At 60.1% G+C, this 23,298-nt stretch overlaps 1 protein-coding gene and 1 long non-coding RNA gene across 5 annotated transcripts; one reads left to right on the top strand and one right to left on the bottom strand.

Moving 5' to 3' along the window:
* Positions 1-4,746: 4,746 nt before the first annotated feature.
* P2RY2 (purinergic receptor P2Y2) lies at positions 4,747-23,013 on the bottom strand. Of its 2 annotated transcripts, XM_021102250.2 has the most exons (3): positions 22,921-23,013; positions 11,819-12,093; positions 4,747-6,958 (listed from the first exon to the last, which is right to left on the bottom strand). In XM_021102250.2, exon 3 carries the CDS (start codon positions 6,952-6,954, stop codon positions 5,833-5,835), a length of 1,122 nt encoding a protein of 373 aa, XP_020957909.1. In that variant the 5' UTR covers positions 6,955-6,958; positions 11,819-12,093; positions 22,921-23,013; the 3' UTR covers positions 4,747-5,832.
* Positions 7,915-19,466, top strand: LOC146399708 (uncharacterized). Of its 3 annotated transcripts, XR_014814634.1 has the most exons (6): positions 7,915-7,997; positions 9,430-9,681; positions 14,614-14,659; positions 14,784-15,030; positions 15,691-15,828; positions 16,015-19,466. It is a non-coding gene; the product is annotated as an uncharacterized LOC146399708 (long non-coding RNA). The 3 variants fall into 3 exon arrangements; XR_014814632.1 differs by lacking the exons at positions 7,915-7,997; positions 14,614-14,659 and adding an exon at positions 8,187-8,469 and having other exon boundaries at positions 17,601-19,466; XR_014814631.1 differs by lacking the exons at positions 7,915-7,997; positions 9,430-9,681; positions 14,614-14,659; positions 14,784-15,030 and having other exon boundaries at positions 15,391-15,828; positions 17,601-19,466.
* Positions 23,014-23,298: the final 285 nt, after the last annotated feature.

The following is a 23,298-nucleotide window of genomic DNA, read 5'->3' as shown; positions in this document are numbered from 1 at the left end:
GCCCCAGGCCTTCCAGGGTGAGCGCCCCCTTCCTGGGCTAAGGAAGGCAGGTGAGGCAGCAGAAGAGGCCAGACAGCCCTGGCCTCATTATCCAGCCTCCAAGCTGACTGCTGGGTGACCTCGGGCAAGGCACAGCCCTCTCTGGGCCTCCAGTCCCTCATGTAGCCAGATAATCCCTGGGGTCCCTGCCAAGAGGGAAGAGTGAGTCCAGCTGGTCGTGTCTCCCAGGGGACTCCGGTGCTTCGACAGTGGCCTTTAGGAGTAGCAGCCCCAGGAAGTGACGTCGAGGTGGAGAGGTGAGGAGAAGCCCAGAGGGTGGCAGCAGGGGAGATATTTTGGGGCAGGCGGATCCCCTGGTCCCTGCTGGACAATGGTGCAGGGCAGCCTTTGTGCTGGGAGTGGAAAATCCTTTTCTGACCCATCTCCAAGGGCCGAAAATAGTCTCTGCTGAGGCCCGGGGGACTGGCTCCGTCTGACCATTGTTCCTGGCTGGGACGGGACTGAGACGGGACACCTGGCTGAGCTGGAGCCAAGACAGAGGCGAGTCCTACTGAAGAGGCTTGGGCCACTGAAGAGTGGCTGGGCCAAGCCAAGGCCCACAGCACAAGGAAACTGAGGCCCGGAGGGGAAAAGGGATCCACAGGGCGCCTGGGGTCAGAGGAGGTGGAGCTTGGCTTCTGGGCCTCAAGTCCCCACCTCTCCCGGCACCTCCAGCACAGACCTCTGGGGAGGAGACCGCATCCACACCCCGCAGACCAGTCCCCCGGCCAAGCGCCTCCCTCCGCCCCTCCGGAGGCAGACACATCGGACAGACAACGGCTCTAGGCGGAGGCACTGCTGGCGCCAATGGGGTCACGTGACGCCAGGGGAGACCCGCTGCTCCCCTCCTGTCCTCAAAACTGAGGGTTCTTGGGGTCCTGGGGGAGCGGCTGTTGGTTGTGTCTTTGACGAGACATCCAGGCAGCTAGTGCCCTAGGGTAGGGAGAACTAGAGGGAGGGAGGCAAGATTTCCAGGCGCTACAGAGAGACCCAGAGAGGGCAGGCACGTGGCCTCAGGTCACACAGGAAAAACTGCCCATGCATTGCCTGCTCTGCATTTCGGACTCTTGGTTAAACCAAGGCGTGGCTGCAGTGCCCTGTGGCGGGCACCACCAGTCAGAGGGACACGGCTAAGCCTGCTGCCCTGCGCGGGTGGGGGCCCTTGAGCCCCTAGGGAAGATCAAGGGCATCCTAGCCCTCCTCCCACAGGCCATCACCTGGACAAGGGTCTGAGAGCCTCCCAGTGCCAGGCAGGGCAGAGGGTGGTCCCACATCTTTCCCCGGATGGACCAGCTTCCTCCTCCCACACCCCGGGAAGCCTCAGCCACAAGGACACCCATGCTCCCTGGCTGTACACGCTGTCCTTTCCTTCAAATCACTTATCCCACTGTGGTTACATGTCAAATTATGTCAGCTCCACAAGGGCAGGGTCCAGCCGGTCCACCTCCGTATCCCTTGGCACAGTGCCTGGCATGTCAATGCTTACCATGTGCCAGGCTCTGCTTTAAGCACTTCATATGTGTTATTTCAGGTAAGCGTCCCATGCACTACATGCACCCTAGTGTCTCCTTCTAGACATGAGAAAGCGGAGGCCCTGCCAGGTTAAGTGATTTGCCCAAGATGCCATAGCTGGAGAAAGCAGAGACCGTACCCCAAGGCAGGTGGTCTGGACACAGAACTGGCATCCTTAACCCACCCTCACCAGACTGCCTCTCATCCTGAATCTCAGGAAGCATCACTTAAAGCCCTCCTGCCCCACAGGAGCTGCATGGGGCATGGGCTCCTGGACCGGGAACTAATCTGGGCATCGGTGGACCTGAGCTCCCGCCTTGACTCAGGTTTACTGCCTGTGTAACCTGGCGCGAGTCCTCACCCACCAGAGCCTGTCCCTCACCTGCTCAGTTGGGATAATGATGCCTGTTTCACTGGCGCTGGTGGAGAAGAAATAATATGACGGACGTGGGAGGGCCCTGCGTGGTGCCTGGGACGTGCGTGGCTCAGGGCCTCGGCTCCCCTCCTCGTGGGCCTGACCAGACAGATCAGCCCAAATCTGCCATGACCAGGGTGGTGGCAGAGGGGCAGCTGTGGTGGCCTGATCTGGACCCAGAACGGACTAACCGTGTCTGGAGGCCATGTGGGCCAGGGCCTTTCTTAGCCTTGGAGGGTGAGTGTCCCTCCTGGGCCCCAGGACAACTGCCACCCAGGGCAGAGACTCCAATGTGCCAGGTGTCCTGCCCTGGTGGCAGGAGCTCACTGAGAGCAGCTGCAGCGACCAGTCAGCAGGCATTCACTCCTCCACCCGGCTCCCCCCACCCAGGTCTCTGGCCAGGTCCCCAGCTCCATCAGAGGTGGGAAGAGCTGGGGCGGTGGGGGGATGGCGGGATTCCCGCAAAGGCACTGACAGCGCTAAAGGGAGCAGGGCAGCGGGGACAGCGGAGCCCCTGGCGCATGGCCAGGCGCCACGGTGACTTGCCCAGTGACCTCGGGCCAACCCCCCCCCTGGCCTTGAGCCTGCCGCTGGGTAGGATAGTCCCTGGGGTCCCTGGCAGGGGGCCGTGCCCTTTCACAGCAGCCTTCAGGAGTCAACAGCCCCAGGAAGTGATGTCAGCGTGAGGAGGTGGCGAGAGGCAGGGAGGTCCGGAGAGTAAGAGGAGATATTTTGAGAGCAGGCAGGTCCCTCCTCGTCACTGCTGGACAATGGTCTGGGCTGGGAGTGGAAAATCCTGCTCTTACTTGGGCTGAGAATAGAACAAGGCAGTGAGGTCAGGAAGCTCCCCCACCAGCGGGCAGCCTGGGCACGGAGCAGCAAAGCCAGCTGCCCACACCGGGGGGCCAGGCAGTGTGGCAGGGGCCCTGGGCCTGTCCCTGGTTCTCTTAGGGGCTCCATTCCCACCCTCACTGGTGCCTGCCCCAGGATTAGTCAGTGACTAAACCCTTCCTGTCCCCTAGGCCCTGTCCTTAGAAATCTGCAGGTTCCAGGAAGCCTTCCTGGGACTAGGCCATGGTGGGGGTCTCCATGTGCTCTGGGATCCTTGGGTCTTGGGGTCTCCGGGGCAGCTGCTCGAGGGGCAGGTGGGCAGGACATGAAAGGAATGGGGACAAGCGGAGCTTGGGCCCGTGGTGGACACAGCCCGAACCCCAACCACAGATGCACACTCGAGAGACCTGGAGTACAACTCCCTGCCTCAGGGTCTGAGCAGGGCTGAGGGGGTCTGAATGTGGCATTCACACTCCCGGCCAGCAGAGGCTCTCACCTGGGTAGAGGCTCCTTAGAAACTGGGATGGGGTTCAGCCTGAGCAGCAGCTGGTAGAAAAGGGATAGGCTCAGGCCTGCAAGAAAGGTTCAAGGACAGTCTGTAAGAGATAATCACAAAAATACTCGGACTCTGGCTACATTAACAGAAGTATAGACTCCAGAATGTGGGAGGTGAGTATCTCACACTGCTTTGGGCACCTCACCCACATTGCACAATGCAGAGTAATTGTTTGGGTCATGTTACACAGGGGAGCCCTGGAGCTAGACTCTAAACAGAGCAACCTCTGGAGGCACAGTTTAGACAAGGCAGAGCGGGAAGAGTGGAGAAGCCATAAGAGGCAAGTGGAGGAGTTCCCTCCATGGCGCAATGGGATGCGTGGCGTCTTGGGTGCCCTGGGACACAGGTTCGATCCAGCACAGTGAGTTAAGGATCTGGAGTTGCTGCAGCAGTGGCTTAGGTTGCAACTGCTGCTTGGATCTGATCCCTGGCTGGGGAGCGCCATGGGATGCGGGGCAGCCCAAAAAGAAAAGAAAAGAAAGGAGGTGAATGGAGGCAGATGGGAAAGGAGGACCTTCTCCCAGGCAGAGGGCAAGGGCTCTCCCTCCCAGAGGGAGAGGGAGCAAGGGCTTTTTCTTGAGGTTAAAAGTGAGGTCAGCTTTGCCCAGTTCCTGCCCAAAGGCCCTGTCCTGGTGAACTTCACAAGTCTCCAGAGTGGTCCTGGCTGCACCTAGAAACTGTCCCAGGTGAGACTCCACCTGTCCCGGGTGACCCAGACTGAGCACCCTCAGGCCAGGTAGCTGGATTGTCCCAGGAGGAGAGGACCGCACAGGAGGGGACCCTCACCCACGCTTATCCTCAGGGCAGAGGACCCCTCAGGGTCAGGTCAAGGCGGGAGCCCTGACTTGGCCTCCTTGTGACCCAGTCTCTGCTCATTCCTGCCTTGAACGTGGGCGCCAGATGCCCAGCTGGCTTCCGGTCCCTGCACGCCCTGCCCTCCTGCCCCCGTGACGTTGCCCAGAATGCACCTGCACCTGGATGTTCTTGCCCGACGAGGGCATTTCTCAGAAGTCTCCCCACTCCAGGAAGCCTTCCTGGACGCCCTGCTCCACAGCCGCACCCACTCAGCATTATCCGGCGGGATGCCCAAGAAAAACTTGTACCTGCTCACAAGAGCCAATTGTTAAATTTTCAGGAATTGTCTAAGGAGGCTGGCCTCACACCGGCAGCCTGAAACTGGCCGCGGCCGGAGTATCTGTACCCCGGCAATTGGCAATGCTACAAACAAGGGGTTCCCATCACCTCCCCACTCCAGGGGCGTCACTGACATGGTTTAACGTTTACCTTCACGTGACTGGTCATTGCCAGTAACTGGTCATTGGGAATCTTGAGGCCTGGGACCCACCTGACTCCTCTCTGGACTGAGTAGAGTGAGGCACGAAAGGCAGCCAACTTTATTTTCATTTTTATTTTTGTCTTCTTAGGGCCACACCCGTGGCATACGGAGGTTCCCAGGCCAGGGGTCAAATCGGAGCTGCAGCCACTGGCCTACACCGCAGCCACTGGCCTACACCTCAGCCACAGCAATGCGGGATCCAAGCCACGTCTGCAACCTACACCACAGTTCACGGCAATGCCAGATCCTTAACCCATTGAGAGGGGCCAGGGATCGAACCCGCATCCTCATGGATCCTAGTCGGCTTTGTTTCCAGCCAGCTAACTTTAGAGTAGAGGATGACCTGGGGTCTGGAGAGGCTACTCCTCACGTGAGACCACCACTGACGCGGCTCATGGGAAGGCAAATGGCACAGGAGAAGAGGTTGGAGGAAGGACCCAGTGTGGATGGCAGAGCTTCGCAGGCTGTACCCCCACCCTCCAACCACACAGCAGCGCCCAGCTCGGCAGATAATAACGCCTCTGGTAGGAGTTCCAGCCCCAAACCGGCTCCCAGCCTCCAGATGGGTCTATGGCACCTGTTCTCAGATGCTCTTCCCCTGGGCCGGGGAACAGCCTCAGAGCTGAGCCCACGGTGGCACCCAGAGACCACCCTGACCCACCGTGGAACCTCTGGCTCAGCCCTGACTCCTTACAGGGGTCCTTGGCTCAACCTGCACCCGCCCCTCCCCCATAGCACAGGGCCAGGCTCAGCTGTGTGATCTCTGTAAGTCACTGGCCTCTCTGGACCCATCTTTCCACTGGACTCAATCTGTCCGGCCTCCAGCCTGGGTACCATGGCAGGCCCAGCCAGGCATCTGTGAGGGAGTCAGGCCAGGGGCAGCCCTGGCGCCGAACCCTGCCTTTCTTAAAACCTCATCCCCCAACTCACACATACCAACGGTGAGGGGTGTGGGGACTGCGGGGCTCCCTGGACCGCAGAGGACAGACGGGGCCCCGGCCAAGGGACAGAGCATGGGGGTCCCGGCTCTCCCGACCATCTGGCCTGAGTCGCTGATGGGCCAAACCGAGGGAGACTGTCCGGCTTGAACACGTCTGCAGCCCCGCCCCCCACACGCGTGCGCAGGCGCCAGGGGTCCGGGTCCTACAGCCGGATGTCTTCGCCACGCGCCGGTGTGATCTCTGTCCGCCTGGAGTCCTCGCTGCTGGCCGAGTCTTCTGTCCTCTTCGTGTCAGTTCCGTGGGACCTGCGCAGGCCCAGCCTGCGACAGGCCTGGGCGGTGGGGGTGGCATCTGTGGGTGGCTTGGCGTCCCGGGCAAAGCGCACAAGCCTCTGCCCGGCCAGGAAGTAGAGCACGGGGTCCAGGCAACTGTTGGCACTGGCCAGCGGCCGGGTGATCTTGTAAGCCATGTTTATGGCATCGAGGGTGTGGCAGCTGAGGTCCAGCGTGCGGAAGGAGTAGTAGAGGGTGCGGGTGACGTGGAAAGGCAGGAAGCACAGCGCGAAGACGGCCAGCACCACGGCGATGGTGCGCACCGACTTGCGCTTGGCGCGCGGCAGGCCTCCGGCGGTGCCGTACGCGGGGCGCAGCAGCCGGCGGGCCATGAGCGCGTAGCAGACCAGGATGACGGCGAAGGGCGCCGCGAAGAGCACGCTCAGCATGACCAAGCTGTAGGCCACGAAGTGGCTGAAGAGCTCGGGGGCCGACGTGTCGTGGCAGGTGATGCGGCCGCCCTGGGCAGTGGTGGTGATGAAGTAGAGCGCGGGCGCCTGGCAGGCCAGCACCAGCCCCCACACGGCCGCCGCCACCCGGCGCGCGTAGCGGGCGTGGCCCCAGCGCAGCGAGCGCAGCGGCCGCAGGACGCCCAGGCAGCGGTGCACGCTGATGCACGTGAGGAACAGGATGCTGCAGTACAGGTTGGTGTAGAAGAGGAAGCGCACCAGCTTGCAGAGCGCCGTGCTGAAGGGCCAGTGGTCGCCGCGCGCGTAGTAATAGACCAGCAGGGGCAGGGAGGCGGCATACAGCGCGTCGGACACGGCCAGGTGGAACATGTACGTGGTGGAGGCGTTCCAGGTCTTGAGGCGGCACAGGAAGATGTAGAGCGCCCCGGCGTTCAGACTCAGCCCCAGCACGCACACCACGCCGTAGCTCAGGGGCAGCAGCACGTACTTGAAGTCCTCGTGGAAGCGGCACCTGTAGCCCCAGTCATCCCCATCCGAGGTGCCGTTGACGGTGCCATTCCAGAGGTCGGGGCCTGTAGCCATCACCCTGAAGGGAAGGGGCCGTGGGGAGAAGAGGAGTCAGAGTCGTGGCCTGCCACAGCCGCCCGACCGGGTCCCAAGCGCCCAGACCCTCCCTGGGTTAAGATACGCCCGACCAGGCGTTCCCACGGTGGCACAGCCGGTTAAGGACCCGGCGTGGTCTCTGTGGCAGCATGGATTCGACCCTCAGCCTCGTGCAGTGGGTGGAGGATATGGCATTGCTGCAGCTGTGGCGTAGGCTGCAGCTGCAGCTTGGATTCCATCCCTGACCAGGGAACTTCCATACGCTGCAGGTGTGGCTAAAAAAGAAAAAAAAAAATCTGCCCAACTGTACGCAAGGCCTTTGTTGCATCTGATCTGCCTCCCTCCCTGGAGCCCGAGGGCCCGACCCTCGGAACCTTAAGGATGCATGAGATCCGTGAATGTCAGGATGGTGGGATTCCAACACTTTAGAACAGGGGGGTAGGCCAACTACCTCTCAAGGGCCAGATGCAGCCCAGCAGGCTGTTTTTGTAAATAAAGCTTTATTGGCGCACAGCCATGCCCATCTTTTTACAGAGCTGAAGAGTTGTGGCAAAGACCATATGCTCCTCAAAGACTAAAATACTTAACCATCTGGCCTTGGAAAAAAAAAAGAGTTTGGGGTCCCTATTTGAGCATCTCAGGAACGCAGAGTTCTAGAGCTAGGATTAGAGGACTCCGATTCATGGAAAGGGGCCTTTGAGGCTGAGACTGGGTCCACCCCACACCCAGGGCCCACAGCCTGTTTCTGGCCAGCGGGCAGCCCATTCGTTCCCAGAGGCATGAGAAAGTTCTTTGCTTTGGCTCGTCTTTCCACTCTCTGGGGAGGGCCTGGCCCTGTGCCTGGAATTTGGGTATTTGAGGAGTATTTCCAAGGGTCTCCCACTTTAGTCATTCATTCACCTCTCAGCAAATATTTTTTAGGCACTCTTGTATTCTGGTACTTTCCGCATCTGTAAACAGCGGCCCTGCTCCCTGGCCTGTAAGGCTACGAGATGGGCTAGTGACCCTCCTGGAGATTCCAGGCAAGTGTGGGTGGAGGCGGGAGTGGGGACAGCGGGGGACGCCTGCTGTGGGGCAAATCCAGCTTCTCTTCACACTGTCACCACCTTGACCTTCTCCTTCCTTGTCCCTCGTGGGCGTGTAACACACCCATGGGGCCTGACCGGCCCGTCAGTGAGCACCTAGGGATCAGGATGCCACCTGCCCCCTCTGCCAAGGGGACCAATAAGAGCTCTCTCCGCCGGGAGGCTGGGGACAGAGATCCCAGCCTGGAGGCAGAGACGGTCCTGGGGGAGCCTAGGGGGGCAAGATTGGGACAAACACAAAGAAATACTTCCTAACAGTGTGAAGAGCAGAGGGAGCTGACATTTTTCAACCCCCCCCCCCACACCGAGTGCCTGATGAAGGTCCCTTCACTCGATCCCCGTAACTCGCTTCCGGGAGCCAGGTCCTTGTGCCCACTTTTCGGATGGCGAGGCCAGATGGATCATTCAGGTAATTTGGCCCAGGTCACGGGCCTGGGGTGGGCAGCCATTCCCATCTGGGTCCATGCCACGGTGGAAGGGGCTGGAAGAGGAGGCAGAGACCCCTGCTTACGGGAGTGGGCAAGCGGCTTTCTAGCACAGCCTGCAGATGGCACTGTGCCTTCCGTCGCTGTGTCTGGGAGGGGAGAGGGCAGATGATGTGGGAGTCCCCCCACCCCGTGAGAATCTGGGGCTGTATCATTCCTTTCATTCTGGAACCTGGGATCCTGTGGAGCCAGCGACATCCACTCCCTTAGACAGCGAGCCTCCTGTCCAGCCTAGGAAGCAGCTCAGGGCCCAGGAAGTCAAGATCGGGGGTGGGGGGTGGTGGGGGAGGGACACATGGGTCCCTCAGGTCATTTCTTTCCCCATAACCCCCCTCCCCCATCTTCCCTGTCCTTTACTGTCAGCAAGGGCACAGCCCGCACTTGTGACCTCCCTCCCTGGACACAGGTTCCTCCCCAAGGAGCCAGGGCAGATTCCAGCGTGAAGAAGCGGGTATGGGGGTGGGGGGCGCTGGCAGGGCCAAGCCGCTGGGACCCCTCTTCCCTGGGGCCAGGACTCAGCATTAAGGCATTTCCTACATCCCACCCCTGGCTCCTCGCCACCCAGTGTCACCTCCACCCTTGCTGCTGGAGCTGTGGCATCAGCCTCCCCTGCTCCAGGGAAGGTCTCTGGACAAGAATCATTCCCCCCTTGCAACCCTCTGTGGCTCCTGCCTGCTCTCAGGAGAAAACTCAGCTCCTCAGTGTGGTACCAGAGCTTTGACTAATCGAGGCTCTGTCACCAGCCCCATCCCCTGTGACCTGCAGTTTCCTGCACGCACCCAACGCCTTCCCCTCCCAGCCTCTGCTCATGCTGCTCCTTTAACCTGGAGCCCACTCGCCGCCCTCGCCTCCACCTACTGAAACGACGACTTCTTATTTCTCAGCACAGACAACTCTAGCGACTGTGCAGAACCAGAGAGGCTCTGTGCCCCCGCCTGCAAAGCGAAGTGATTTACAGAACCGACGTCACAGGCCTGCTGTGTGGATTCGGGGAGTGATTTGTACAAGATGTTTGCAGCCGTGCCAGGCCCACAGGAGGAGCTGTGGCTCAAGGCTCAGCTCAGCATCACCCTTTCCCTGAAATCTTTGGGCCACAGGAGGAGGAGGAACAGAAGGTCCTGGAAGCTGTGGAGCAGGTGAGCGGGGTGCGCCAAAGAGGGGCACCGAGGTCCAAGCTGGGGCCAGGCCTGGGGACCTCGGGAGGGGAGAGATCTTGGAGCTGTTTGCAGGGTGAGTCTAGATAAAGGAGAGGCCGGGATGCCTCAGGCTCAGGTACTTGGAGCAGAGCAGGTGGGGTGGAGGGGGAATTCGGCGTCAGACGTGGTCAGTGTGGGGCGCCCCAGAGGGGTGTCCGTGGATGTAGGGAGGGGTGAAGCCTGGGACGGCAGGATTGGGCGCACGGGGAGGCAGACAGTCATTGCTGGCTCACAGGCGGCCGGGGGTCTGAGGACCTCTGGAGGGGCCACATTCTACCTGGGACACCGGCTGGCGGTCTCCAGCTCTGCCACAGAGCCCAAATGACATTTGCTATTTCCTGCCCCAAATGCATCAGGTATTTCCTGTCCGTTAGGTCCAGACTCTGCTGGGCTGAATCCCCCGGCCTCGCAGAATGGTGGCCCTACGGCTCCCCCCATGTGGGGACCAGGAGGGTGGCCCCTCCATATTCTGTGCTCCGGGCACTGATGCCCAGCCCCACCCCCACACACGAGGCTCTGCTTCGCCCTGGTGCTGAGGCCTGGCAGGTCAAGGTCAGGGCCCTTGTCTTGCCTTCACCGTCAACACCTCGCTGCTCCACACACACGGTTTCTTGCCGATTACTCACGGTGGAATCTGTGACGCTCACGAAGGGGTGGAAACTTCCCGAGGACTCTCTTCAACCCAAGGAGCTGCCCTTTCCACCTGTTCTAAGACATCCCAGCCTCCACCGCCCCCGGGCCAGCTGGGGACTCTATCACCGTGGCCCTCGTCCAGACAGACCCACCTGTCCTCTCCCTGCCCAGGCTGGCCCACCCACCTGCGGGTACATCTTTCCTGCGCCCCCACCCCGACCCCAGCCTCTGCTTCTGGAGACAGCCGAGTCCCCAGCCCTCTCCCGTGGCCTCTCCTCTGCCTCTGCTGACCCCGATGCCCTTGGGGCCTCATCCCCAGCTCCCCAGAGACCAGCTCCTGACGTTGCCCCACACCACCCGCCAGCCCCTCTGTGCCCAGGTCTGGCTGGCCCTGCCCTCAAGCGCTCCTTGTCTGGAGGGGGAGATGCGAGCCGCATCCACGCCCTGACAAGCTTCCCCGCCTTGGATTCCCATTCTTTCTGTCCGGAAAGCCTCCGGACCCACCCACCCGCACTGCACTCCGTCCCGCCCATCCCTCAAGGCTCTTCTCAAAGGTCACCTCTGCTCTGAAGCTCACTCGTGCCGCCGGGGTGGGGGCGGGCACTCCTCACACTCTGCTGAGCATTTGTCCTGCCACCCTGTACCCTGACACAGCCCAGGTGCTCCGAGAGGACGGGGCCATCCGATTCTTTTCTCTGTCCCTGTCGTCCAGCTAGAGGCCTGATCCAAAGCAGGTATGGCAGGAATGACAGAGTGAATGAATGAATGAAGCCAGCACAAGAGGCTACGGGAGCCCAGAGGAGGCTGAGCCTTTAGTGGCTCTCCTTTCCCTGTTCCTCTGAGGGCCTTTCAGAGGACAATGGCATTCAAGGGTTTCTCAGCTGCTGACCCGAGGTGGCCAGGGGTCGCGCTGGCCCTCGGGGGTCCAGCCCACCCGAGGCCTGCTGCTGCCCTAGGGAGGCCCCTGCTGCCTCTCGTTCCTCTGGACAGATCAGGACAATGCCACAGGGAGGGGACTGTACCCAGGCATTCTGGAGAGTCAGCTGTCTGAGCCACATTCTTTTAGCTCACCCAGCTCTTTGCCCGGGTCACGGGTCAGTCTGGATCAGGAGCTCCCGATCCTGGACCCCCAGCCTTCACCCTGTGGGGGCAGAGCCTGGGCTGCGCAGCTTCCCTGCAGCACCCCTATTTCATCCCTCACGTCACCCCTAGGCAGATACCCCACAAAGGTTAAGCTACTTGTTCAAGGTCACGCTGCCACGAAGTGGAAAAATTGGGTTTGACACCCAGGGCTGTGTGGCTGTGAGGTCTGAATTCATCGCAGCCTGGGAGGAGGGAACAGGGCGTGGATCCCCTAAATCTGCCCCAGTTCAGTGGACACACATGCACTAGTGCACCTGCCCCAGCCTCCCAGACAGTGGACCCCGCCCTCACGCGTCCATACCTGACCAGGCCCTGCTCTCGCTGTCAGGATGCTCGGTGCGGCTCAGGTTCCTCACTCATGAATGCACACGCCTGGACCGGGCTGCAGGGAACTCTGTGGGAAACAGGAAAAACAGGTCCCCCCGCCTGGGGCCTCGCCCAGTTTCCAGTGTTTCTCAGGGCAGGCTGTGCCGTGGGCTCCTGAGACAGGGTGGTGGGGACGGCTTAGGCTCTGGGTCACGGGAAGTCAGCCAGGCCGAGCCCTCCCCGGGCTGCCTCCTCTGCTCCAAGCTGGGCCTGAAAGAGGCAGAGAGGTGACCTGGGGCGCTTGTCCAGTAGGCACCCGTGCCCTCTGCTCACCGACTCCCCCTAGCGGACAGTTCTGCGCTCACATGTCCATCCCCAGGCACCCTCAGTCACCGGGGGGAAGGCTCTGCTGGGGAGGTCTCCCCCATACCCTGCAGAGCCGAGCTGAGCCTCCAGTGCCCCCCCAACCCCTGCCCCGGTCCTGGTCAGCCCCACAGCAGGAAACAGTCCATACCCTCCTTGCCTGGTCTACACCTGACAGTGCTTTGGCCAACACGGTTTTGCTTAAGCTGGGTCCCTATCTGGAATACCCTTGCTCCCGCCTCCCTCCTCTAATCACTCCGCCGCAGGTGCTGTTAACACACATGGACACACACAGGCTTGGACACGCCCAGATACACAGACACACAGAGATGTATACAGTCACACCCAGATGGACACACAGTACACACACACACACACACACACACACAAAATCTCACACATGGAGAGTCTTAGACAGTCAGGGCCTGGAACAGCCTTTAGAAATCACCAGTGCCGGAGTTCCCGTCGTGGCTCAGTGGTTAGCGAATCCGACTAGAAACCATGAGGTTGCAGGTTCGATCCCTGACCTTGCTCAGTGGGTTAAGGATCCAGGGTTGCCGTGAGCTGTGGTGTAGGTCTCAGTCGCGGCTCGGATCTGGCATTGCTGTGGCTGTGGTGTAGGCTGGCGACTACAGCTCCGATTAGACCCCTTGCCTGGGAACCTCCATATGTTGCGGGTGCTGCCCCAGAAAAGACAAAAAAAAAAAAAAAAAGAGAGAGAGAGAGAGAGAGAAAGAATCACCAATGCCAAATCCCACTTGACAGAGGAGGAAACTAAGGTCCAAGCCTTTGCAGCAAGCCAGGGATGGAGGCAAGACCAGAACTCAGGTCTTCTGGATTCTGGGCCTGGTTTCTATCTTGCCTGGGAGCCCCGCCCACAGAGCACACGCAGGGCCTCAGCAGAGGAAGGCCTCTGTGTGGGCAGGTCCCCGCATCACTGGAACCGCAGACCCATCTCAGAGCAAAAGCACCTCTCTTTCCTTTTTCTTTCGGGTTCATTTCCCTACGAGGGGGAAGCGGGGTCTGAGACAGCTGAGGCCGGGTCCCCAAGGTGGAAACACAGCGCGAGCATGAGGGGAAGTGTGGCTGCAGGAAGAGGGCAGGGGGTGGGCCCTGGACCACCCGTGTCCCAGTGTACCTTGCCCCAGGCATCTCGGGCTGACGTGGCTCAGTGGGCCAGTAGCTACCGGCCAGTCTGTCCCAGGGTTTAGTGACAAAGTGGAAGAGCTTCACCTTTTCACCTGCTCTACCCGGGGTCACACCCCGTCTGCTCCTCCTAAGGAGACACCTGTGCTCAAAAGACGAAGGCAGAGCAAGCACTTTCCCAAAGCCACTCTCCCATTCCTGAGAAGGGCCTCCGCCACCCATCCTCTGGGCCCCACGGCTCCAACATACGCCGGACAGCCCCTCTTTCCCCCTCGTCGGAAACCATCACTCCCCAAGGCCCGGCAGCTCGGCCACTCCTCCCCCCCAGGGCCCTGGGCCTGTGCTTCCCCTCCAGTCACGGCCCCGGCCTACGCTCTGGTCTCCCTGCTTCCTCCCCTGCTCCTCCAGCCCGTCTTTCTCCCTGTGGTTCCAGGTTTTCCTAAACCACAAATCTGACCACAGACTATGGAGCGCAAGACACTTCCATGGCTCCCCATCACCCTCGGGCTAACATCCTGCTTCTGAGCTGCTGCCCCCCCAACTTCTGCCTCCGCCCTCCACGTTCCGCCTCCAGCGCAGCCAAAGGAGTCCCGTGGTCCTGTCTTCGCTCAGGCACGTCCTCCCTTATCGTCTAGCAGCTGCATCATAACAAGAGTCGAGGGCTCTCTCTGTGCCAAGGTCCATGTTCGGGGGCCCCACTGACCTCTTCTCATTTAATCCTGAGACGCTGAGAGAGGCCGAGGGACTTCTCCAGGGTCACAAAGCTACCAACGGGCAGAGTAGCCCTGGTCTCTCTGGCTTGAGGAGCTGTGCCCCCCACTTGAAGCACATAGGAGAGGTTCTCTTTCTCTTTCCCAGAGAGGCAGACCCACGCATGGCTTTCGTGGCACAAGAGAAGCTGTTTCAGGCCTAGAGTCTAAGCCTGGCCACAGTGCTTTGCCCTTGAACAGCTCTCGGTCGTGAATGATCTCAAGGGCAAGAGCAGCAGCAAGAGCAAGTATAGTAAATAGCTGTAAAGACTCCGGCTCTGTTTCGATGGTAAAGATTAGCCCGAAGCACTGTCTTAAGAAGTTTTGCCAAATTCAAATCTTGCTCACACCCCCAGATCAACTGGAACCTAAGGAATGATGCTGACCTTTTCTGAGCCTCGAGTCTTCTTCAATCGACTGAAGCTTGGATCCTGTCCGCCTTTGCCCCAGTTCTATGGGGAATTCTCTGCTCAAACCCCTTCCTCAACGGGCCTGTACCGTCGCTTAACACTTGCCCCGTTTTGCCGTTCAGGGGGACACCGCTCTGAGAACCATCCTCGGGCTCCGCCTTCCTTGCTGCAAGTACAAAGTCCTTCCATCTCCCGCTCTCTGGCTTGGCTGCGGTTTTGGCTTGACACCCGCCAAGAGGCAGACACGGTTTTGGGTAACATGACCACCCCCTCCTACCCTCCTCTCTTTCAGGAAGCTCCCTAACCAGCCCTCTTTGAGCCCCCAGCTCTGCCTGTCCGGTGAGTTCTCTGCCAGAGGAGATGCCCCACCGGTGGGACCAAATCTACTCTTCCTAGTACGTTCCCGCTGAGAAGCAGCCATGATGGTTATTGCGACTCATCTCCCAGTTTCAAAAAGAAAAAAAAGAAAAATAAAGGGGGAGGAGTTCCCTTTGTGGCTCAGCAGTTAATGAACCTGACTGGGATCCATGAGGATGCAGGTGCGATCCCTGGCCTTGCTCCGTGGGTTGGGGATCCGGGGTTGCCATGAGCTGTGGGGGAGGTGGCAGATGTGGCTTGGATCCCGCATTGCTGTGGCTGTGGTGTAGGCTGGCGGCTGTAGCTCTGATTCAACCTCTAGCCTGGGAACCTCCATATGCCACAGGCGCCACAGGTGCATAAAAAGACAGGAAAAAAAAAAAAAAAGAGCCAGAAAGGGTAGCCTAAGATCTCACCCCAGGTCACCAGTGAACTGAGGGCAGAGGTAAGCCAAGCATGTAGACGGACTCCCTGTCCCTTTAGCCTGGCTCTGCTTCTACCCACACTGGGTCTTTGTCCTGCAGCCCCAGGCAAGTGAGCCCAAAACCAGGAGGCGTGGCCCCGGGCAGTTCCCAGGCTGACTGTAGAATTTCCAGGGTGGCTGGACGACATTCCAGCTTCTCCCCTGGCTCTGGAATGCACTGCCTGCTTGTCACCTACCTGGCTAGTCCTGTCCATTGTGGCCAGGGAAAGTGACCTGTCACAATTCTGGAAACTCCTGCTGCCTGCCTGTGCTGAGGGTGGGTGCTGCGAGGGGAAGCAGAGGCCCTGGAGCCAGAACGCCAGTGAGGGGCAGGGGAGGGCCCTGGGCAGGTGGGAGATGCCACTTCTGCCATTCCCAGCTGTGGAACCGCACAAGCCGCAGCCTCACAACTTGACCTTCAACGTCCTCACGGTCTAAGAACAGTACCTGCCTCACAAGTCTGCTGAGCGCGCGAAAGGAGATGATTTAGACGCATTTCATGCAATAATTGAAAGAGGTAAGATCTCAGCAGGTAGAGAAGGCATGGGGTGTCCCAGGGAGTTAAGAGGGGCAGAAAACCCGCAGGTACTCGGGGCAGAGTGGCGAGGTCACTGATCGGGGTTCCCACACTGAAGGCATCCTCAGAAGGGAGGGCAGCCGAGGGACCCCAGCAGGACCTACACCGTCCACTCACTCTTTGCAGAGGCTGCCATGTCCACACCTGGGGACTCTGAGGTGCGCCAGACTCTTCTGTGGCTGAAGGAGCTCACTGCTAGCGTTGGGGGAAGAGGGAGGAGGATGGGGGAAGATCCAGAAAGAGTCCGTGACAACTCAGGGCGATCAGGGCTGAGGGAGCCAAGAGGGCCCCAAGGGGCATGGGGGGCAGTGGTCAGGGAGGCTTCCTGGAGGAGAGCACATCTGCCTTTTGGAAGATGAGCCGGAGTCAGGCAGGTGGAGGGAGAAGAGGAGCAGAGGGAGCCAAAACCAGGGCAGGAAATCACACGGTATGTTTGGGCAATGTCCGTGCCCCTGTGGCTGGAGGGGCGTAGACCGGGCAAGGCTGGGTGGCGGTCAGGAGGAAACTTGGGAGCCATCTTCCTGCCCCCTCCCAAATGCCTTCCTTGGGACTGAAGGCCAAGAGGCCCTCAGACTTGCCTGGCCTGCTTTCTGCACCACAAACACTGGGACTGACCTGGGGAAACAGCTGAGGGGTGACCTCAGATGTTATCAGCAGGTGTTGTTGCAGTGAGACGCCTCTGCAGCCTCCTCTGGAGGCCCTGGGTCTCTGTAGCCCCTTCAGGGGTCTGTCTCCTTCTTGGAAGCCCTCGGGCTCCTGACCTTGGGAGCCACCCACTGGGCTGAGCTGGAAGCCCCTGAGCGTGTGGGTCTCAGGTCAGCCAGTCCTCCCACCTTTCAGATCAGAAGCTGAGACTCCATCAGCGTCTGATGTTCCAAGTATTTTCAGCGTGGGGTTGAGCTTCCCCAAACCCGCTCCGGGGCAGGACTCCAAACCACATGAGCCACCTCCGACACAGACCAGCCCAGCCTAGCCCAGCACAGAGCTACAGAGAGGCAGTGCTCAACAGAACCAGTTACGAACCACGATGCCCTGGACGCCACCCTGACCCATCACACCCAAGTGCCTCCAGCCAGACTCAAGAGGCAAGAGCCCTGGGTTCAGGCTCTCACTTGGAGCCGTCCATGCCGTGCCGTCTTGATCAAGTCTGTTCCCTTCTCTGAGCCGTGGGTTCTTCCCTGTCAACAGGGAGAACCACTGCGACATCAGACAGCCCGTGAGCAACGAGTAAGACGAGAGGGCAGGTGGGGGCTCCTCGGGGTCAGCAAAGAAATCCTGCACCGTCCATTCTTGGCAAAGAGCGCTTCTAGCAGGAGGCCTTCCCCGGTGACCTCGTGGAGCAGCAGGGGTCGTGGTTAGAGCCGTTAGGGAAGGCTCCTGGAAGGGGCTGTGATCAGGTCTGCTGAGAAGCAGGAAGGGTCCAGTTTGGGAGGAAAGAGGGAGAATGGAGACCCCAAGGTAGAACAGGGGACAAAAGCATCCACCAGGATACACGTGGGCCTGTGATTCTGACTGTCTCACTCAGAGGGTTTCCAGAGTTTGAGGTCATTGGTTCTTAGAGTCCAATTCCACAAGTCTCTGGTACCCGAGTGACTGCCAAAGGTTCCTTTAATTCTGTTACTTGTTGCTTCTGACAGCCTTTGGTTTTGAGAGTTCTAGAACCACAGGAGGAGGGAATCTTAGAGTAACACCATCTTAAATCACTTTCCCAGGAGCCACAACGTCTCAGCAAACACCTGCCAATGCCCCCATGTGCCCAACCTCAGAGAGACCCTGCAAACCCAGACTCAGATCAGCCTCAGGCAGGCCCTTCAGGAGCTCCAGTCTGGATGGGGAGAAAGCCACGGGCATGGGCCAAGTCCATCTGAGTGAGTAAGCCATGCCCAAGGGAACCCCCGGGGGTACAGAGCCCAGAGTGACCTCTAACTGGCCTGGGGAGGTGATCAGGGAGAGCTTCCCCCAGGGAGGATCATTTGAGTTGGGACTTGAGGGATGCCTAGGAGTTTGTCAGGTGGCCACAAAGGGAGGCGAGCCCTGAAGGCAGAAGGAGGAGCACATGCAGGGACTCGGTGGTGTGACGGTGTGGGCGGCTGGAGGAAGGCCGGGGTCCTGTGAAGCTGGAGTGGAGGCCTAGGTGGCACAGAACGTGTGGGGCCCGCAGGACTTACATGGAAAGGCTTGAATGCCAGTTAAGGAACTTGGCCTCAATCTTGAGGACAGTGCAGAGCCATGGCAGGGCTTAAGCCGGGTAGGGTATGGTCAGTCGCCCTTTGCAAAGATGGCATCACACCGAAGGTGGCTTGGAAAGCGGGGTCAGAAGGGAGAGAGATCCAGGAGAAGACTCCCTACCACGGTGGTGAGAGGAGCCGGTCCCTTGGCCTTGGATCTCCTGTCTGACGGGGAGCATCCGATGGGCCCACAGCCCGGCCGTAGCAAGACTCCTGCTCCCACAAGCTGGGGCTGGGGAAGCTGGGCATTCATCCGGGAGCCAGAGCAACGCCGGGATCCTCCCCGAGGCAGAGGGGAGGAGAGGAGAGGGCCCCAGGAGGTCTGGGGGAGGCCCTCTCCCATGCTCCAGTGCCCAGGCAGTGCCATTGTCACTGGGTAGAGGGCCAAGGAGGAAGCTGCTGCCCAGAAGGGCCTAGGCTGCCCACCTTTCCCAGAAGGGACTCCAGCTACTCACTGGACCAGATCCAACCAGGCCTGGGAGGGGCTGTGGAGGAGGAGGAACACTGCTGCTCAAGAACCAGCTGCAGGAGTGCCCGTCGTGGCTCAGTGGTAACGAATCCGACTAGTGTCCATGAGGACACAGGTTCGATCCCTGGGGCCCCACTCAGGGGGTTGAGGATCCAGTGTGGCCGTGAGCTGGCGTAGGTCACAGACATGGCTCAGATCCCGCATTGCAGTGGCTGTGGTGTAGACCGGCAGCCACAGTTCCAATTCGACCCCTGGCCTTGGAACTTGCATATGCTGTGGGTGTGGCCTTAAAAGAACAAAAGAACCAGCTGTGGTTCTCTATGGAGCAGGGCCTTCCTCGTGTAGCCTATGCCCACTTCCACCGGGTCATTCATTTCCCAAACACTCACGGGCACCTTCTCTGTGCCCAGCTGGTGTCAGGTGATGTGGGCAGAGAGAGGAAGCGGGCCTGGCTTGGCCTAGTCCTACCATTGGCTTCCAGGCTGAGTACAGAGGGCAAGGAAGGCGCCCACTGCCAGCCTCCCTGCATCGGGATCCGACGGTGGCGAGAGGCCGGGCCTGAGGACACCAAGGCAGCCTGAGAGGAGGGCGGGCCAGAAAGCGCATCAGACAGACCCACACGAGCGGGGAGATCTCACCCGGCCGAGTCCGCCCTCTCACCTGGGCTTCTCCCGCCCTCGGGCTGCCTGAGCAGGTGTTATCTTAGCAGCAGCTAAGCAATCAGGCCACGTGTTTCCAGAACAGGGCGCCAGCATCCTTCAGCCTGAAACCCAGAGGTCCTGGCCTCACCCAATGGCCTTCTTTTTTGTGAAAGAGATCTTTTATTTATTTATCTTTTTTCATTCTATAAAGTTGTATTTACATTTTTTTATTATACTTGATTTACCGTGTTCTGTCAATTTCTGCTGTAGGGGCTTCTGCCTTGAATGGAGTGGGATAAGCCAGGGCGGGGTGACGGGAACCCCAGCTTTCACCTTGGCTTGGTGACCTTGGACGAGATGCTCTCTGAGCCCCTATTTTCTCATCTGCAAAAGTGGAGATAATAACTCTTCCCCGAGTTCCCACTGTGGCCCAGCAGAGACGAATCTGACTCGTATCCATGAGGATGCGGGTTTGATCTCTGGCCTTGCTCAGTGGGTTAAAGATCTGGCGCTGCCGTGAGCTGTGCTGCAGGTGGCAGATGTGGCTCTGATCCCCTGTGGCTATGGCTATGGTATAGGCAGCGGCTCAAGCTCTGATTCAACCCCTAGCCTGGGACCCTCCATATGCCACGGGTGTGGCCCTAAAAAGCAAAAAAAAAAAAAAAAAAAAAAAAAAAAAAAAATTCTTCCCTGAGAAAGGAGGCAGAGACAATGAGGGACATTTATAAAATGTTCCAACTAGGCCGCCTCTGCCGGCAGGAGGGGGGCGGCACAGGGCAAGGGAGGCAGTCAACAGCTAAAATGCCAGTAACCAGCACGACCCTCGCTCGTGCTCTAGGGTCGTCCTCAGAACGCACGGAGGTCCGTGAGTATCACACACCCCGCCTGCACGTTGCACTTAAGAGCCTGCAAGACCCTTTCCCGGAGTCCTCAGAGCAGACGCAAGGATCTTCAAGACCAGTTTACAGACGGCAAAAGTGACACCTAGAGGGGCACAGTGGCTCCTCACAGCCAGGAAAGAAGCCAAATCAACGCATTCCTGGGGCCACCCATGAAGCCCTGATCACACTCTTGTAGCGGATCTGGAGGATCCAGCAGCCTCAGAGCCCCCTGCCCCTGGGCAGGAGGAAGACAAGAACAGAGGGGCCATACGGCCCAAGCCCAAGCGTGGCAGCCGCTGGCAGTGTCACCCACTGCGATCCTCCGGCCCCTCCAGCCAGAGCCCAGGACAGCCCGAGGCGAGGTGTACAGAGAGACAAGACTCTTGCGCCAGCGCCTCCCACACGCATGCTCTCCGTTCAAGACTTGAAAGGTCCTGGCCTCCTTTTAGAGGCTGGCAGGGCAGGAACTGACCCTAGGTCGCTCAGCAAGTTGGGGACAGAGCTGAGATGAGAGCCATCTCAACTCTCCTGGCTCGCTATGAGAGGAAGAGTCCTAACGGTGCCCAAATTCCTCCGGAAAAGCATCTGAGGCTCTGAGAAGAGTCTGGCCAAAGGGGCAGTGGCTCAGTTTATATGATACCTGGATGGTTCTGGGGTCCGTATCAGACACGTCCTGACCTTCGCGTCCTTAACACTACTCAATCCACCTTCCACTCTGCAGACAGAGACTTTTTTGTCTTTGTTTTTTGTGTTGTCTTTTTGGGCCGCACTCACAGCATATGGAGGTTCCCAGGCTAGGGGTTGAACTGGAGCTGTAGCTGCCAGCTTACACCACAGCCACAGCAATGCGGGATCCAAGCTGCATCTGCGACCTACACCACAGCTCGTGGCAATGCCAGATCCTTAACCCCCTGAGTGAGGCCAGGGATGGAATCTGCATCCTCATGGATACTAGTCGGGTTTGTTAACCACTGAGCCACGACAGGAACTCCTGGAGAGATCTTCTGAAATGCTGCTCTGACCATGAATCTGCCTTGCTCACACACCTTCCATGGCTCCCTATTGCCTTCAAGGTGAAACGCAAGTTTTCAGCTTGCACATTCTGAGTCCTGTCGTGCCCCAGGTCACTCTGTTCTAATAATCCTCGCCACTGATTCTGATGGCCTGATTGTTTCCCCTTCTTTGTGATGACATGAAGCTCCACTGTAGACAGGCTTTCACTGCGGAGCCTGGGGACAGGGGGCAGGGGTTAGGGGCAGCTACTGCTCCCCCAGGTCAGCTCAGTGCTGCACAGGGTCCTGGTAACACAAAAATGAGTGAGACCCAATTCCTGCCCTCCAAGGGTTCCCAGGCCAGGGAGAGGGAGGGAGGAGACAGACAGCAACCGTAACAAGTCCAAAGCGGGGCCAGGGCTGTCAGCACAAGGACAGCAAGCGCTCAGGAGAGGCTCCAACCCAGCTGGGGGACCAAGGAAGGCTTCCCAGAGGAGGGGGCATCTGAGCAGGGCCCAAAGCTGGGTACTCCTCCAGCTGAGGAAGATGAGAAATAGGAGGGCATTTCAGGCAGTGAGCATAGAACATGCAGGGGTCCAGAGGCAAGAAATGGACTCGTGTGTGCAAGCCAAAAAAGTCCCGCAGGAAAGGCGGCTGGAGGGGGTGGCAAGGACCAGTGCTCAGAAACCTCGAGTCCCAGGCCAAGGGGTTCAGGCTTGGTCCGGGGCAAGTCCTGAAAGTTTACCCAAGGAGGAGAAGGGCTAGGATTGGGGTTTCAGGAAGTTCCCGCCACAGGAACTGACGCCCTCACTCCTAAACAAGGACCTGCCAGGGAGGGCCCTGGCACTGGGCATAACCCACACAGCAGTTCTCAGCAGCCCTCGTGTTCTAAGCCGTTATTACTCCCCTTTGACGATGAGGCCGCTGAGGCTCAAGCTTTAGCCAGGGTCACACGGTGTTCACGGCGATGGACTATTGGTCTCTGGGTCTCCAGGGAGCTTTTGGGGGCCACTCTCTGTTCAGAGTGTCCTTCCCAACCACCCCTACCCACCGGCAGCTGAGACTGGCTGGGCCCCACTCTGAACCTGGAAAGCCAAGCTCCCCATTTTCCCAGCCTAGATCCAAAACAAAGTGGGCACTTCAGGCTGGGGGCCCAGGGAAGCCGGGGGTGCATCCTGAGAGGATCAGCCCCACAGCCCCCAAACTGGCAGTTCTGGTCTACAGCAGGGCCTGGCTCCTGGGGGACCCCAAGCCTGACACCTGCAGCCCTAGTTGGGAGGGGAGGGAGGCTACTGCCTTCCTCCAGACTGAGCTGAGCGTTCCCCCAGCAGCCAGACAGATCAAAAGTCCCCTGACAGAGGCTTAGCTGTCCTTCCAGGCCACTCAGCGCCCCCAGTCTTGCTCACGCCCAGGCAAGGCTGCCACCCAAAGTGCCCCGGGGGGAGGGGGCAGGACCGGCCTCCAGGGTTGGCGGGTCCCTGGCCTCGGTGCCCAGCCGCGGGGGCGCCCACAGCCCAGCGCACCCACAAACGAGTTTCACAGGTTCGGCGACACAACCCCTCGGGGGGCAAACACCCTCACGCAGTGACACCCAGACTTTGCCAAACACTCAGACACACACACACACACTCATCCGAGTATCCATCCACTTTCCCGGAGACCGACACTCTAGAGCGCTCGCGCCGGCCGGGCAGCGTGTCCCCTGGACCAGCCCCGCGCCGCCCTGCCTGCCCGGCGCCGACGGAGCCGTCCCCCGCCGGGGCCCGGTCGCGCCCGCCACCCTCTCCCCGCCTCCGGCCCCTGCAGGCGGCGCCCCCTCACCTCGCCGGGCCGGGCTCGTCCGCCCGCGGGGCCCGGGCCACAGCTCCCGGGGCCGAGCCGGCGTCCTCCGCCGCCGCCGCCGCCGCCGCCACCGCCGCCGGGACCCACGTGCCCGCGAGCCCCGCCCGCCCCGCCCCGGTCCCCACCCCCCTCCCGCTCCGGCCGGGGCGGGGCGGACTCTGGCCGGACCCGGGCCCCCGCCGCCGCCCTCTCCGGTCCCGGCACACACTTTGTCACCTGCCGCCGGAGGCGGGAGGCGGGAGGCGCTGCCCGGCTAGAGAGCCCCCGGGTTAGGGGCCGCCGGGGAGGGGCCGCCCCGGGGACCGGGGCTCCCTGGGCTTCCGCACACGGGATGGTGAGAGGTTTTCAGAGACGCAA

The sequence above is a fragment of the Sus scrofa genome, chromosome 9 (genome assembly GCF_054392235.1).
Source record: "Sus scrofa isolate SSC_HxYL_T2T_F1_AM1 chromosome 9, Sscrofa_HxYL_maternal_Yorkshire_Landrace_v2.0, whole genome shotgun sequence".
Classification (NCBI taxonomy): domain Eukaryota; kingdom Metazoa; phylum Chordata; class Mammalia; order Artiodactyla; family Suidae; genus Sus; species Sus scrofa.
The sequence above is the reverse complement of the archived record's forward strand: the minus strand, read 5'-3'. Positions and strand labels throughout refer to the sequence as shown.